Source organism: Medicago truncatula, chromosome 1, assembly GCF_003473485.1.
Source record: "Medicago truncatula cultivar Jemalong A17 chromosome 1, MtrunA17r5.0-ANR, whole genome shotgun sequence".
Classification (NCBI taxonomy): Eukaryota; Viridiplantae; Streptophyta; class Magnoliopsida; order Fabales; family Fabaceae; genus Medicago; species Medicago truncatula.
The window spans coordinates 52894433-52911345 of NC_053042.1; the positions used below are offsets into that span (position 1 = coordinate 52894433).

At 35.4% G+C, this 16913-nt stretch overlaps 1 protein-coding gene and 1 pseudogene across 1 annotated transcript; one reads left to right on the plus strand and one right to left on the minus strand.

Annotated features, from left to right (window-relative positions):
* The first annotated feature begins 10726 nt into the window (after window positions 1-10726).
* On the plus strand, window positions 10727-11791 carry LOC11438202 (LEAF RUST 10 DISEASE-RESISTANCE LOCUS RECEPTOR-LIKE PROTEIN KINASE-like 2.4; annotated as a pseudogene).
* Window positions 11792-15068: 3277 nt separating this feature from the next.
* LOC112418734 (uncharacterized) lies at window positions 15069-16913 on the minus strand. The gene is made up of 2 exons (XM_024775480.2): window positions 16512-16913; window positions 15069-15308 (listed from the first exon to the last, which is right to left on the minus strand). The coding sequence occupies exons 1-2, from the start codon at window positions 16847-16849 to the stop codon at window positions 15272-15274; spliced, it is 375 nt and encodes a 124-aa protein (XP_024631248.1). The 5' UTR covers window positions 16850-16913; the 3' UTR covers window positions 15069-15271.

Sequence of the window (16913 nt, forward strand, 5' to 3'; positions counted from 1 at the left end):
AAGTTTGGGGGGCATTTTGCACATAAGTGCAAAACTTTAGGGGGGTATTTGCAAAACGTCATGTTCACTAACAGAAAAATTTGACGGAGGGAGTAAATTGATTAACGTTGTTAAATTTCATAAGAGTAATTGAAGTTTTGTTAATTTCAGGGAGTAATTGACGAAACTTATAATTTCAGTGAAATAATTGACTATTTACTCAAAGTTCTTACCATTATTGGAGAGTAAACTAACCACAATTCGACCGATCACGGGTTAATTTTCAATGTACTTCATCTCATTAAGAACAAAGTTTGTACCTTTGTCAAAAAAATGAACTAACCACATTTCTATTGCTCAAGAGGTAACTCTCATTTTGTAAATTAAAATAAAAAAATAAAAAAAAAATAAAAAAAGAAGAGGCAAGTCTCATTAATTGTAGTTCGTATAATTAAAAAGGTCAAACCATTTTCAAAAATTTAACAAACAAAAGTTCAATTGCTTACGAGTTGAGGTTCACTATAGTTAATTCAATACAGAAGAAGGTCAAATCTTTTTCAAAAAAGAACTAACATATGGGGTGGAGGCTAGGATGAGGGAGCCAATAGATCCCTCATGTCATGAGGGAGCAAAGATGCTTTTTTTTTACCTTAGGATTAAATAAATGGATTAGATCTTCTTCACATCAGCAAGAGAACACTTACAGCTCTCCACACTCAATCAAACATATCAACCCTCTTGTCTCTAAGTACAATTTCTCTTTCCTCTCTAACCCCACCTTTCCTCTCTTCTCTTTTTTTTTTTTTTGTTGACAGAAAGCTCTATTCTCTTCACAACCCAACCTAGTGGCTTTACTCCGTCCCCTTCAATTCGCCGCCGCCGTCCAAGATGCCTCCACCATTCCGAAAACCCTCACACTGTCAATTCTTCTTTCAATTCTTATCTTGCAGTTTTCAAATTCATATCAATATATTAAGAAGAGGAACCGTGCAAAACTCTCTAGTTTTCTGGTATAATTAATATTAGTAGTATTATTAATTTATAATTACAGTAACTTTGGCTAATATTGTCACCAGGCCCCTACCTCTCCCTCCGGTGAAGGAACGTGAATGTTTGGTTTTCGGTGGGCAAAAGTAACCATAAACAGTGAAAAAACCTTAAAAAAATTATCTGTGGGCTTGTGGATTCGCAAAATAAGTATGTGCTTTTTAATGCCTTTCAATTCCGATCAAAAATCGTTGAGTTTAATAGTGCAACAAGGGAGATCCGATCGGGTCAAAACGCGGGTCGAAAAACCTGTTTTATAGTACACGGGCGAAGAAGATAAGTTCAAAAAATAAAAAAAATAAAAAATACATTAGCAGGTTTCAAACCTGCAACCTTTTCCTTGAGCACCATAAACATTACCAACTGCACCATCTTTTCACTTGTTCATAAATGGGATTTTTAATATATTTATTTATAGTTAACAGTTTTGAATTAACATTAAATAATCATTGATTTAATTCATTTTATTTTGAGTTTTTATATAGAGCAAGTCTAAATAAAAGTTATATGAACACAAATACATGAATGATAAAATTTAAAAGAGATATGATATTTAATTTTATCATCATTTTTGTGTGTGTGCCCGAATTTTTTTATTTGGTATCGTGTCCAGCTAAGTATTTCTATTTTATATAATTAATTCAACCGTAAAATAAGATCTAAGAGGATTGGGAACAAAGTAGAACCTCAAATTTAAATGATAGGAATTTCTAAGATCAAAATCCCAGACACGTGTCTACCGGACAAACTATCCCTTCAGAAGCCTGGTAAACTAGGAAGGACAACTCCCCGGTGACTGAAACGTTTCTAACATTTGAACGGAAGCATGTTTAGTCGATCCCACCGTTGGATGTGACCCTGGAGTAGTTAGAAGGAAGCAGAAACTGAGATTTCTCATATTAGAATCCCGGACACGTGTCTACCGGACAAACTATCCCTTCAAAAGCCTAGTAAACTAGGAAGAACAACTCCCCGGTGACTGAAACGTTTCTAACATTTGAACGGAAGCATGTTTAGTCGATCCCACCGTTGGATGTGAAGCAGAAACTGAAATTTCTTATATCAGAATCCCGGACACATGTCTACCGGACAAACTATCCCTTCAGAAACCTAGTAAACTAGGAAGAACAACTCCCCAATGACTAAAACGTTTCTAACATTTGAACGGAAGCATGTTTAGTCGATCACACCGTTGGATGTGACCCTCACTGAGTTAGAAGGAAACAGAAACTGAAAATTCTCAGATCGGAATCTCGGAGGCTTGTCTACCGGACAAACTATCCCTTGAGAAGCCTAGTCAACTGGGAAGGACAACTCCCCAGTGACTGAAATGTGTCTAACTCTGGAATCGAAGCATGTTTAGTTTATCCCACTGTTGGATGTGACCCTCACTGAGTTAGAATGAAGCAGAAACTGGAAATCTCAGATCGGAATCTAGGAGGCTTGTCTACCGGACAAACTATCCCTTGAGAAGCCTAGTAAACTAGGAAGGACAACTCCCTAGTGACTGAAACGTGTATAACTTTGGAATCGAAGCATGTTTAGTCGATCCCAGGTGTTGGATGTGACCCTCACGGAGTTAGAAGGAAACAGAAACTAAAAATTCTCAGATCGGAATCTCGGAGGCTTGTCTACCGGACAAACTATCCCTTTAGAAGCCTAGTCAACTAGGAAGGAGAACTCCTCGGTGACTGAAACATGTCTAACTTTGAAACCGAAGCATGTTTAGTCGATCCCAGGTGTTGGATGTGACCTTCACGAAGTTAGAAGGAAGCAAAAACTAGAATTTCTCAGATCGGAATTCAGGAGACTTGTCTACCGGACAAACTATCCATTCAGAAGTCTGGTCAACTACGAAGGACAACTCCCCGATGACTGAAACATGTCTAACTCTGGAACCGAAGCTTGTTTAGTCGATCCCACCGTTGGATGTGACCCTCACATAGTTAGAAGGAATCAGAAACTAAAATATCTCAGATCAAAATCTCGAAGACGTGTCTACCGGACAAACTATCCCTTCCGAAGCCTAGTCAACTAGGAATGACAACTCTCCGATGACTGAAACATGTCTAACTTTGGAACTGAAGCATGTTTAGTCGATCCCACCATTGGATGTGACCCTCACATACTTAGAAGGAAGTAGAAACTAGAATTTCTTAGATCGGAATCCCGGAGACTTGTCTACCGGACAAACTATCCCTTTAGAAGTCTAGTCAACTCGGAAGTCCAACTCCCTGGTGACTGAAACGTGTCTAACTTTGGACCCGAAGCATTTTTAGTCGATCCCAGGTGTTGGATGTGACCTTCACGGAGTTAGAAGGAATCAGAAACTAAAATTTCTCAGATCGAAATCTCGAAGACGTGTCTACCGGACAAACTATCCCTTCCGAAGCCTAGTCAACTAGGAATGACAACTCTCCGATGACTGAAACATGTCTAACTTTGGAACCGAAGCATGTTTAGTCGATCCCACCGTTCGATGTGACCCTCACATAGTTAGAAGGAAGCAGAAACTGGAATTTCTCAAATCGGAATCCCGGAGACTTGTCTACCGGACAAATTATCCCTTCAGAAGCCTAGTCAACTAGGAAGGAGAACTCCCCGGTGACTGAAACGTGTCTAACTTTGAAACCGAAGCATGTTTAGTCGATCCCAGGTGTTGGATGTGACCTTCACAGAGTTAGAAGGAAGCAGAAACTGGAATTTCTCAGATCGGAATCTAGGAGACTTGTCTACCGGACAAACTATCCCTTCAGAAGCCTAGTCAACTAGGAAGTACAACTCCCCGGTGACTGAAACGTGTCTAACTTTGGAACCGAAACATGTTTATTCGATCCCACTGTTGGATGTGACCCTCATAAAGTTAGACATGTCTACCGAAAAAACTATACCTTGAGAACCCTAGTTGATGAGAAGAAAGACTAACACTTTTTTGGAAACAATGATCATAAGGAAGATGGACACACTTTTTTGAAGGGATATTTTGTTGGATTAATTTATAATGAAGATTCCGATCGTCAAAATTTTAGTTTCTACTTCGTAGGAATTGCTTAGTTGGACACAATCCAAAATAAAAAAGATATACATAAATGATAAAATTTAAAAGAGAAATAATTTAATCTCAACACTTAATAACATTTATATTTTAAATTTTAACATTAATAGATGAATTCCCAAATAAAGTTTATCTTCGAAACCCATCAAAACACGAATTCAATTAGGGATTATTTTAATTAATTCAAAACAAGCAATATAGATAAAATATATTCAAAATCCTAATATGACATTAATGCATGCTTGTTGTAGTTGGTAAGGATTGTGTACTGCTATGTGGTCGGTGGTTCAAGTCACTCGTTGCCAATATTAGCTTTTTTTTTTTCTTCCTATTTTTGTATGCTCATCTCCTTCGCCCGTCAATTCTAAAACGGGTCGTTTTGACCCTCGATTCAACCCGAACGGATCTCCTTTAGTACACAATGAAACTCAACGATTTTTACGTAGTTTTCATCGGAATCGAAAGTCATGAAGAAAGCACAAGCTTATTTTGCAAATCCACAAGCCAAATACTAGTTCTTTTTTATTGTTCATTCAAAATATCATTCACGTGACTATTCTCTCTCCCCTAAATGTCTCTGCTTCATCTTCTTCCCTACGTTGCTCTTCCCTTGCTGCTGAAAAACCATCATTGTTGAATGGATCATAGTATGTTCCAGTTTGTAAAACCATTATTTATTTAAATCCAGATGCAAGTATTAGTTTTTTTTTTAAAAGAAAAAAGAAGAAGATGGAAGTAATATTAAGCAACCATTAGATTCATCATCTAAAAGGAGGAGATAAGAACAAGAATACGTTTATGAATAGAACAAAACCAAATCTTCCAACACAACTATTAAGCCATCCAAAATTTATAATCATGTAATTAACCAGTATATATTCTTTCTACAATTAAAATTTAAACTCGGTTATACAAGAACCCATCATCCAAAATTCCACTCAGGCCTGCACCAACATGTTCGACAACAACAATGTAGTCGCTAAACATAGAGAGATATTGAAGAGAGGAGAGAGAATTGTAGTTAGAGAGAAGAGATTGTATGTTATGATTTTTGATTGAGTGTGGAGAGGTACATGTGCTCTCTTGCTGAGGTGGAGCAGATCTAATCCATTGGGTCAATCTCACCATTAAAAAGCACTCCCTCATGACATGAGGGACCTATTGGCTCCCTCATGTTAGACTTCACCAACATATGGAGTTGAAGTGCATGTATGTATGTTTTATCATGAATTAAGTTCAAACAATTATTGCATTGAGAAAGGGAGGGGATTGGGTGGAGGGTGTAGAGGAAATCAAGGGCGAAGTGAAAATGACTTAAAAAAACAACTTCTATGAGAGTGTGGTGGATAGACCAAGGCTAAGTGGGAGTCTCGCACACCATTTTGACGGAATGCGCAATGCAGTGTGGAAAATGGTTTATTTGTTTGTCACTGCAATTTGAGCCAAAGACCGATGTGAGTCAACGAAAATAGTGGGGAGAGACAAATAACAAGAGCATCTTAAGCCTTTTGGTTTAGGAGTGAAATTTTAAGAAGTTCCCCTCCCCACCACTGTTTGTTTTTTTCTGGAGACTGATTAGTCATTAGGCCAAGTCTTCTGTAGTCATTGTCCAAGTCAACTAAGCAGCTAAATCATACATGCATTTGTGCTTTAGTAAAGAATGAATGAATACTTCTCTAATTACATTATAAAGTTTTTTTTAGCTCATAAACGTATTAGTGGGTGATTCATAATGGCCTCTGTTTATGAATTTATCTTGCTTTTGTTTTCAGTTTCACACTTCATGCTGCTACTTGTGTTGGCGGGTGGAGTTGAAAGTAAGTACCAAGGAGAATGTCCAGGTTCATTTAGTTGTGGATATCTTGGCAATATCAGCTTTCCTTTCACTACCACAGAACGCCAGGACTGTGGCTTATTGCCAATACCTGACTGTGATGGTGATCCAATGAAGCACAAAACGATCAAATATCAGAATAAAGGGAAATGGTTTGAGTTTGTGGTTGCATCTGTATATCCTCCTGGGTTGCACAGTGGTAGTAATACTTCTACTTGTGTTTTTAGAGACATTAATCTCTACAAAATGCTGCAAAACAAAAGTTGTGAAGCTTTCAGATATAGTTATACTCTTCCTCCCACCTCTCACTTTGTTTCTTTTCAAATGGAAACTCATATAACCTTGTTCGTGCAACCTTACTCTCCATGTCAACCCTCCAACATATATGCATAATTATACAGAGTGCCCTCACTACAATTTCTACTACCAGCCGTACACCTTTGCTGATAATGCATCTCGAAGTGCTTTTACAGCTTGTACAAATGTCCAGCTTCCGTCTAAAGACTTCGCTGACGCTAGCGACCCTTTTACTTTCGTAACTGCTGATATCCAAACTGAAGTACACATAACCAAGGAATGTGCATATTGTCACTTCAACCAAAAAGGACGGTGTCAAGTTGATAGCAAGGGGAGGTTTTATTGTGCTAATGGTATACTAAAACAGACACCATGGAAACACAATCACGCATATTGAAAACGTGTCTTTGGATGCTGCTAACATATTTTCTGTTTGTTTTAAGTTTGAATAAGTCAAAGCAAAATATCTATTATTTTGTTTTACTAGACAAGTTAGTTTCACTTAGTAAGTAGTGGTGCTATAATTAAGGAGCATTTTATTCATATTCAGTTATTTCTTTTGATTTGATTTGTAATATAACATCAGTTTCTCATTAAATAAAAATAGTTTTGCAGCCATATTCTCTCTCTTACGTTCTATTCTTTCATATTCCTTCTATTATTCAAAACTAGAAAACTACAATTGGTATCTAGAGCTCTATTCTTGAGGGACCTGTGAAATGGATGATGAGTCAAATTTTTCAAAAGTTGCCCCTCCTCTCTTTGATGAGAACAACTATGAACTTTGAGCAGTAAAAATGGAGGCTTACCTAGAAGCTTTGGATGTTTGGGAAGCCATAGAAGAGGATTATAAAGTTCCTCCACTGCCGAATAATCCAACTATGGCTCAGTTGAAATATCACAAGGAGAAAAAAACTAAGAAGGCGAAAACAAAATCATGTCTCTTTGCTGGTGTTTCAGAAACAATTTTCACTAGAATCATGACCCTCAAAACACCAAAAGCAATATGAGACTATTTGAAGGAAGAATATGCAGGTGATGAGAGAATTCGAAGCATGCAAGTGTTGAATATGATGAGAGAGTTTGAGTTGCAGAAAATGAAAGAGTCTGAGACAATCAAAGAATACTCAGACAAATTGTTGTCTATTGAAAACAAGGTTAGATTACTTGGCACTGGATTTGCTGATTCAAAAATTGTAGAATTTTTTTTGGTTATAGTGCCTGAATATGTGAGGCATCTCTAGCCTGTTTAGAGAACACAAAGGATCTTAGTAAGATCACTTTGGCAGAAGTCATACATGCCTTGCAAGCCCAAGAACAACGAACGCTTATGAGGCAAGATCGTATGGTTGAAGGTGCTTTACCAGCCAAGAGCCAACAATCACACTATTTGAAGAGTCATCCAGCAAGTAGTGAATACAACAGAGGAAAGGGTAAGAAGAAAAGTTTCCCACCTTGTGAACACTGCGGAAAAATGGGTCACCCACCATTTAAATGTTGGAGAAGGCCAGATGCAAAGTGCAACAAGTGCAATGAAATGGGTCATGAAGATGTGATTTGTAAAGCAAAAATCCAACAAGTTGCAGTTGAAGCAGAAAATGTGCAGCAAGAGGAGGAAGACTATCTCTTTGTTGTAACATGTTTTTTCAGCAGCAATTCATGTGAATCTTGGCTGATTGATAGTGGATGGACTAATCACATGACCTACGATAAAACTTTGTTCAAGAAACTAGAGGACACCGAAATCAAATGGGTCAGAATTGGAAATGGTGTACATATTCTAGTTAAAGGCAAGGGAACAGTAGCTATAACAAGCTACTCAGGTACGAAAAATCTCACTAATGTTCTATATGTGCCTGAAATTAATCAGAACTTGCTTAGTGTTGGACAACTACTTGAAAAAGGGTTCAAAGCTATTTTTTAAGATAAGAATTGTATAATTAAGGACCCAATAGGCCAACAAATGTTCAAAGTAAAAATGAAGACCAAGAGTTTTTCATTTGATCCAATGAAGGAGGAGCAATCTGCTCTTCCAGTCACAATTAGCACAACTGATCATTGGCACAAACGGCTAGGACATTTCCATCATTTGGGAATGGAATACATGCTGAAAAATCAATTAGTTCGTAGAGTTCCATCTTTAACAGAAAAGTTAGTTGAATGTGAAGCTTGTCAATTCAGGAAGCAAACAAGGAAGCCATTTCCTACAAGTACCTGGAAGGCGAGCCAGAAGCTCCAACTTATTCACACTGATCTTTGTGGACCACAAAGAACTCCATCACTAAATGGAAGTCTTTATTATATTGCTTTTATTGACGACTTAACCATAATAGCTGTATTTGAACCAGCTAGTTTTGAAGAAGCTGTTATGGAGGCGAAATGGTTAGCTGCGATGAAAGAGGAGCTCTCCATGATCGAGAAAAACCAAACATGGGATTTGGTTCCAAGACCTCATGATAGAAAGGTCATTGGAGTGAAATGGGTTTTTAGAACAAAATTCAAACCCGAAGGTTCTATAAACAAGCACAAAGCAAGGCTTGTTGTGAAGGGTTATTCTCATATATTTGGAATTGATTATTCTGATACTTTTGCTCCGGTAGCAAGACATGACACAATCAGGCTACTACTTGTCGTTGTTGCACAAAAAGGGTGGCAAGTGTTTCATATGGACGTTAAGTCGGCTTTCCTTAACGGTTTTCTGCAAGAGGAGATACATGTTGAGCAACCAGATGGTTTTGTGATCAAAGGTCAAGAAGAAAAAGGCTACTTGCTAAAAAAGGCTCTATACGGCTTAAAGCAAGCACCGAGAGTGTGGTACAATAGAATTAATGATCATTTGCTGCATTTGGGCTTCCAAAAGAGCCTCTCTGAAGCTACACTTTATGTCAAGCATGTTGGTGCTGATATTTTAATCATTTCTTTGTATGTTGATGATCTTTTAGTGACAGGAAGCAACCTAGCACTAGTTGAAGAATTCAAGCAAGAAATGAAAGATGTCTTTGAGATGACTGATCTTGGTCTTATGACTTATTTTTTGGGCATGGAAATCACTCAAAAGGAGAATGAGATTTTTATTTGTCAGAAAAAATATGCAAAGGAGATTTTGAAAAAATTTCAGCTTGATGAATACAAAACAAGGAAAACTCCTATGCATTAAAATAAGAAGTTCGTCAAGGATGATGGGGCTGATAAAGTTGATGAAGCTCATTTTAGAAGCTTGATTGGGTGTCTAATGTATCTTACTTCTACAAGGCCTGACATCTTATTCTCAGTTAGCTTGTTGTCAAGATTCATGCATTGTCCTAGTGAATTGCACTTAAAGGCAGCAAAAAGAGTTGTAAGGTACATCAAAGGAACTGTTCATTATGGAGTAAAGTACTGCAAGGTCAAAGAATTCAAATTTTTTGGCTACTCTGATAGTGATTGGGCAGGTAGCTTGGATGATATGAATAGTACTTTAGGGTACTGTTTCAACATAGGTTCAAGTGTTTTCTCTTGGTGTTCAAAGAAACAGGAGGTTGTAGCCCAGTCAACAGCAGAAGCTGAGTTTGTAGCTGCAACAGCAGCTGTAAATCAAGCAATTTGGTTGAGGAATATCTTAGCAGATTTGGGCCTGAAGCAAGAGCAAAGTACACCGATTTTTGTTGATAATCAAGCAGCTATTTCCATATCATATAATCTAGTATTTCATGGGAAGACCAAGCACTTTAATGTCAAGCTATTTTACTTAAGAGAAGTGCAAGAAAAGGGAGATGTAAATTTGGTTTATTGTAAAACAGAATATCAAGCTGCTGATATGTTTACCAAGTCTTCTCCACTCAACAGGTTTGAATTTTTAAAGAAGAAGCTAGGAGTTTGCAGCCTCCACGGCAAGGAGGAGTATTGAAAACGTGTCTTTGGATGCTGCTAACATATTTTCTGTTTGTTTTAAGTTTGAATAAGTCAAAGCAAAATATCTATTATTTTGTTTTAGTGGACAAGTTAGTTTCACTTAGTAAGTAGTGGTGCTATAATTAAGGAGCATTTTATTCATTCGGTTATTTCTTTTGATTTGTAATATAACATCAGTTTCTCATTAAATAAAAATAGTTTTGCAGCAATATTCTATCTGTTACGTTCTATTCTTTCATATTCCTTCTGTTATTCAAAACTAGAAAACTACAACGCGTAAATGTATTGCATCCGATTTTTCTCTGCACAACTTTATCTTTATATGTCAAATCTGAATTGTTTCTTCTAATTGCAGATATGGTTAGTAAGAAAGAAGGGCTGACCAGGAATGTCAAACTGGGTATAGGTAATGCACTGTTTAACTAAATTTCAGAACACGGCTTTAAATTCATTGATCTTGAATGTGAAAGTTCATCAATATTACAATGCGAATTTTGTAGTAGAAAGCCAAAATTTAGTCTGGCTAACATAAAAATGAAAATTTTGTTTATATATGTAGCAATCATTACTTTCTAACACTAAACAATGTGTTTCAAATAATATACAATTCTCCAGCAGCCATGGTAGCTGTTGGAGTTGCAGTGCTGATGTTGTTCGCTTACTGCATTATGAGAAAGGTCTTTCCTCCAGCATTTCTTTTGTTCAGGAAGGAGAGTTCAACCCATCAAATTATTGAGGAATTCTTGAAAGAACATGGACCTCTTCCAGCTGCAAGGTACAATTATTCAGATGTCACAAAAATGACCAACTTTTTTAGAAACAAATTAGGTCAGGGAGGGTACGGAGGTGTATACAAAGGGAAGTTACATGATGAGCGTATAGTTGCAGTGAAAGTTTTAAGTGAATCAAAAGGCGATGGCGAAGATTTTATTAATGAAGTTGCGAGTATTAGTAGAACTTCACATGTCAACGTTGTTAGACTTTTGGGGTTCTGTTTGGATAATTCTAAAAAGGCATTAATATATGAATTCATGCCTAATGGATCTCTTGAGAAGTTCATATATGAAGAGAAAAATCCATTGAGGGATGATCGCCAATTGCGTTGCTCGTGGATTAGAGTACTTGCACAGAGGCTGTAACACTAGAATCTTGCATTTTGACATAAGACCTCATAATATATTACTAGCTGATGATTTTTGTCCGAAAATTTCAGATTTTGGACTTGCTAAAATATGCCCAAGAAAAGAAAGTATTGCATCCGTATTTGGCGCAAGAGGAACGCCAGGATATATTGCTCCAGAGTTGTTCTCCAGACATTTTGGTGGGGTGTCACATAAATCAGATGTTTATAGTTATGGAATGATGGTTTTAGAAATGGTTTGTCGAAGAAAGAACATTAAGGTTGAAGTTGATTGGAGTAATATTTTCCACACTGGATTTACAAGCGTCTTGAATTGAATCAGGATCTTGGACTCAGGTGTATTAAAAATGAAATTGATGAAGAAATGGTAAGAAAAATGACAGTGGTGAGTTTATGGTGCATACAAACAGACCCTTTGAATCGACCAGCAATGCATAAAGTGGTGGAAATGTTGGAAGGGAGCCTTCAAGTGCTTGAAATACCACCCAAACCCTTTTTGTCTTCTCCTTCAACATCACCTATCAATCTATCATCTGAAATGTTGTAATTTGTGTGGATATTGAAATGCAATGCAGAGTATGTAACGATAGAAAAGAGTGCCATGATAATTCACATATAAATAAATTGTAATATGTATCTAATAGAATTGTAAGTTTGATTCATTTCTTTTGGTTTATGTTCTCTGAGTTGCTCAATGTGGATTTTCTAGTTGTGCAACTAATGGTTTATGGTTGACTTTTATGGAGAAAATATTATGGCGAGTCTACTATTAGAATTTACTTTATTTTGAGGATCAAAATGCAAAATTTGAAAAATTATAACAATAAAGAAATTTTGAAATTCTTAACATTTAGGTGTCATTTGAAATTCTCTAAATTTAACTTGAACAAAATACTTCATAAATTTCCATCATTTTGAAAATTCTTTAAATTATTATCCCAACAATGAAATTTACCTCAAAGTATTTGAATTCCCTCGAAACATTTACGTTCTTTCAAAACATTTCCACATCCAAACACACTCTAATCTAAAAAACACTAAAGGTTGGTATATTTTCCAACATTCCCTAATCTAAAAAACACGAAAGGGTGTAGTATATTTTCCAACGAGAGACCTAAAATTACGTTGGGGATTGATATCATTTGCCCACAAAATCCATTTGAAAGATGTATTATTGACTTGTGATGGATAGATGATTGGACGCACTGTTCTTATATGTGCAAAACTGCTCGTCCTTTTAAGTTGGTACTAGTAGGCTGCTCTATTGCTATGTTGAATTAAATCAATGATGTTTAGATTTATTTAGATAAAAACAAAAAACAAAACTTGACATAAAGTATGTTTGGTTGTGAGGTGGAAAAAATTGGTTTTGATAAAATTGGTTTTAATCGAAAGTGATTTGTGTTTAGATACATTCAAGTAAAAGTGAGTTAGAGCATAAATTTATGTGTTAATATCTTTTGAGTCAAGGATAAGAAAAAAAGATAAATTTTCAAGTTCAGGGGGCATTTTGCACATAAGTGCAAAATTTCAGGGGGGGTATTTGCTCATAACCGTAAACGGTCAAATGCCACATAATGTTAACTAACAGAAAAATTTGACGAAGGGGTTAAATTGATTAACGTTGTGAAATTTCATGGGATAATTGAAGTTTTGTTAATTTCAGTGGGTAATTGACGAAACTTACAATTTCAGAGGGGAATTGCCTATTTACTCGTGTCGGTATTGGATCGTGTCGACGTCGGACACGACACATGTCGGACATCGGGACACATCTTTAATTAGAAGTGTTTGTGCAACAGAGATTGCAAAAGTACTCTTATTCATTAATGGGTGAACATCTCGCCGTCTGTTTACCTTTATTAATGTTCTCAGTATTCCAAAGCTCAAAAATAATTCTTTCAGAATCATACTATATGCATTAAACTTATCATAATATTTTCTCAATAATTCTTTCAAGATGCCTCACCGTAACAATATTTGTTATTGGCTTCGCATTGAGTTGGAAACTAACATTAGTGGTTGCAGCTTGCCTTCCCCTTCTCAGAGGAGCTTCCATCACAAAGGTTAATCTCATAATAAAACCACTTCACTAATGATGAGTTCTTACACACTTCTTTAGTACATTATTCATGTACAAATTCTTTACTGCATAATAACCAAGTTAAAATCGTTACTCTAAAGCAACTTCTTTGGCTCGTTGAAGTTATTGGGAACATACGTATTGTCACTGCTTTTGGTACAGAAGATTGAGTATCAATTCGATTTGCATCTGAGCTGAATAAAACTAATAAGCAGGCACTTCTAAGTTGAACCGAATGAGACCTGATATCACAATATTTTCGAAGTTGAACCGAATGAGTCTCAGCCGGAAAAAGTCTTGCAGTAGTAGGCCAAAGAGTCTTGGGGAAGAACACTGTGATATTGTGGTTGTAGTGAGATTATATGACCCAACTTCCGGGTTGGTTCTGATAGATGAATGTGATATCAAAAGCCTAAACTTGAGATCCTTAAGGTAAAGGATAGGATTGGTTCAGCAAGAACCGGCTTTGCTTTCTACGACAATTTATGAAAACATCAATTATGGAAAAAAGGAGCAACATAAATTGAGGTAACGAACACAGCTAAAGCAGAAAATGCGCAAAAATTAATTAGCAGAATGGCAAAGGGTGTTAAACTGAGATTGGGGAGAGAGGTACTCAGTTATCAGGAGGACAAAAACAAAGGGTAACAATTGCTAAAGATATTCTAAAATATCCATCCGTTGTTCTGTTGCATGAATCAACAATTGCAATGGATGCAATATCAGAGAAGACTTGACCATGAAACAAACATCTTACATAATATGAGTTAACTCTTAAATAATTGAGTCGACCTAGATGTAGTTAACTCTAGTTTTTATAAATTCAACCCATGCATACATTGATTTTTTATATAATTCTGAATGGCTTATTTACCAACAGATGGGATAAACAAAGACATACAACTATCATCATATTCAAAATATCGACTGATTGTGTAAAAAAATAGTAGAGGTACAAAGATATTGATTGGCATGGTTTTTAGGTTTTCCAGATGACAATTTTGATGATAAGCATATAATAAAAAAACAGGAGAAATACTAGAAGCAAAGACCCCACATATATCTTAAGATAGGTTTTTCAGATGACAAGCATATGAGTAGCCACATCACATGTCTAGTTCGATCCCAAACATACAAAAATGTTTTTGATATTTTTATGCCTTGTCCTCAAAATACAAATCACTATAATCGCAAGTTATGCACGACACTGAATTGGCTATAGGATGATTTATCTCAAAGTCATACAAAAGACACACAGGTGCACATATTATCAAGTTAAACTTATATGAGTTATCATACCCCAAATACATATCATTAATCAATTCATAAGCTATATGCCTTATTTACTTCACTTCATATCAGCTTTCAAGTTGAATAAAAATTCAAATTATGCTTGACAGCTGAATTGCGACATATAGCGCTGCCATGGTGGGCATCGGCATTCCAATCATAAATTGACTGCAATGGTTGTTAAACATCCGTCATCCTACCATGGCGTAGCCTTTCAACAACGCTGCAGCCAACTATTTGTATTGCATTGTACATTATATAAACATGTTACACTAATACTTAGGCAATTATAATTCAAATTTGCAAGATGCATTTTAAAAAGGAAATTTCTTAGAGAAGTAAATCTTGAAACAAAAAGAATTCAAACTAATGAATTCATATGATATGATATCTCACGCTGCATAATACTGAACAAACAGTAGAAATCTAACGAGTTAAAACAAATCTCAGAAACAAACAATTTATATCATGCAACACATAAAAATTAATCTAGGAGTCTTAACAAAATCCACCACTAGAGAACTGAGTCTCAATGAAAACAGAATATCATCAAAACATAGTTTCTCCAAATAAAAACTACACCACCAGAGAACGTGTCTCAAATCAAACAGAATATCAAAACCTAAAATAGTCTGAAACTAGAACTGGGTTCAATTACGATCTCTCTATCTCTCCAGCACAGTCCCGGTATCTGCAAATAAATAAACCAATACGATTTAAATCATTGTATTCAGAGAGATAAAGAAATTTTAAAATACGGGAGATAAACAGAAGATTAGTTTTTAAAAAGTAGAAAACCAAGAACTTGTTTGACAATGAGTTTTTGTTGATTAGTTTTCAAAAAAACATGGAAAACATGAACTCTTCATTAATGGCATCACTAACTTTTCATCTCAAAGACAATTTTGAAAAATTGGATTTCCAAACAAATTTTATTTAGTTATCTTCTCAAAAATAGTTTTCTGAAATTGATTTACAAAACAATTTTTAAAAACAGAAAATCAAAATTCAACCAAACAGGCGCTAAGGCTCTGTTTGGTAAAAATAGCGGATAGTTGATAGCTTTTAGCTGATAAGCTAGCTGATAGTTTATAGCTGATAAGCTAGCTAATAGCTTTTACCTGATAAGCTAACTGAAGTGTTTGGTAAAAATAGCGGTTCAACTAGTTGATAAATGTAAAATGACATAAAAGGTATTCTTAATTCATAATAAAAATTATATCATTAATTTAAGTATTTGTAATTTTGTAAACTAATTTTTCTTTAAAAAAATATTTTAAATTTATTAATTTAATATATCCTATGTATTATAAATTAAATTAAATTTTATTAACTAAAATTTTATCTTATATTTATTATCATTTAAGTGTTTCCACTTTATAAAGAAAATAACATTTACCTCAAAAACAAAAAAAAAGGTAGCACTAATAGAGTAATACTAATAACAGAGAATAAAGAAAATAACACTTACCTCAAAAAAAAAAAAAAGGTAACACTAATAGAATAATAGTATTTTGTTTCGTAAAAAAAAACGAAGGTATATATTTTTTTTTTAAAAAAAAAAAAAGGCCACCTGATATAGAAAAATTGGAATAAAGGGATAGTAGTCTTTATTACGTAGCTTATTATAAAAATTATAATGGATAAAAATACAATTTAAATAAATAATAAGGGTAAAATTGGAAGAAAAAGTGAGAAGCTATAAGCTATAAGCTCAAACGCTACTTGAAATAGCTTCTGAAAAATAGCTTATAAGCTCGTGAAATAAGCTGTAAGCTCACGGTGAAAAAGTGTTACCAAACAGAGTTTTTTTTGTCAAACGAGCTTATAAGCTATAAGCTAAAAGCTATAAGTAAAATATTGATCCACTGTTTCAGAACTGGACATTTCATACCTTTCGTATTCTCTACGCAGAGACTGCAGCTTTGATTTCTGAGCTTTCTCTACTCCTTTATGTGACAACTTCAATATGTCCCACGCTTCTTTCGAAGTCTTCGCATTTGCTATTTTGCCGAAAATTGAGTAATCTATTCCTTGAAGAATTTGTGATAGTGCCAGCTGGTCCCTTCTACGAGCAAGTTCATCAGCTCCTTGTTGCAAACCAGACTCCACATAGCTCCAGATGTTGTGAGCTTTAAGATGTGTTGTCATCATAAATTCCCAATAATTGAAATCTAATTCATAATTCAATTTAGGACCGGACCAAACGATATTGAAATTATTGTTTGACATATCTTTCTCAGAATATGCTTACAATAATTTCGACACAATGAGAACTCTTTTGTTCCTCACACAC

Excerpts from the sequence above, each read along its gene's own strand:
- LOC112418734 (XM_024775480.2), bottom strand. The coding sequence starts at position 16,849 with ATGTCAAACAATAATTTCAATATCGTTTGGTCCGGTCCTAAATTGAAT. Across the intron at positions 15,309-16,511 it reads CTGCGTAGAGAATACGAAAG|ATACCGGGACTGTGCTGGAG; the intron begins GTATGAAATGTC and ends ATTTATTTGCAG.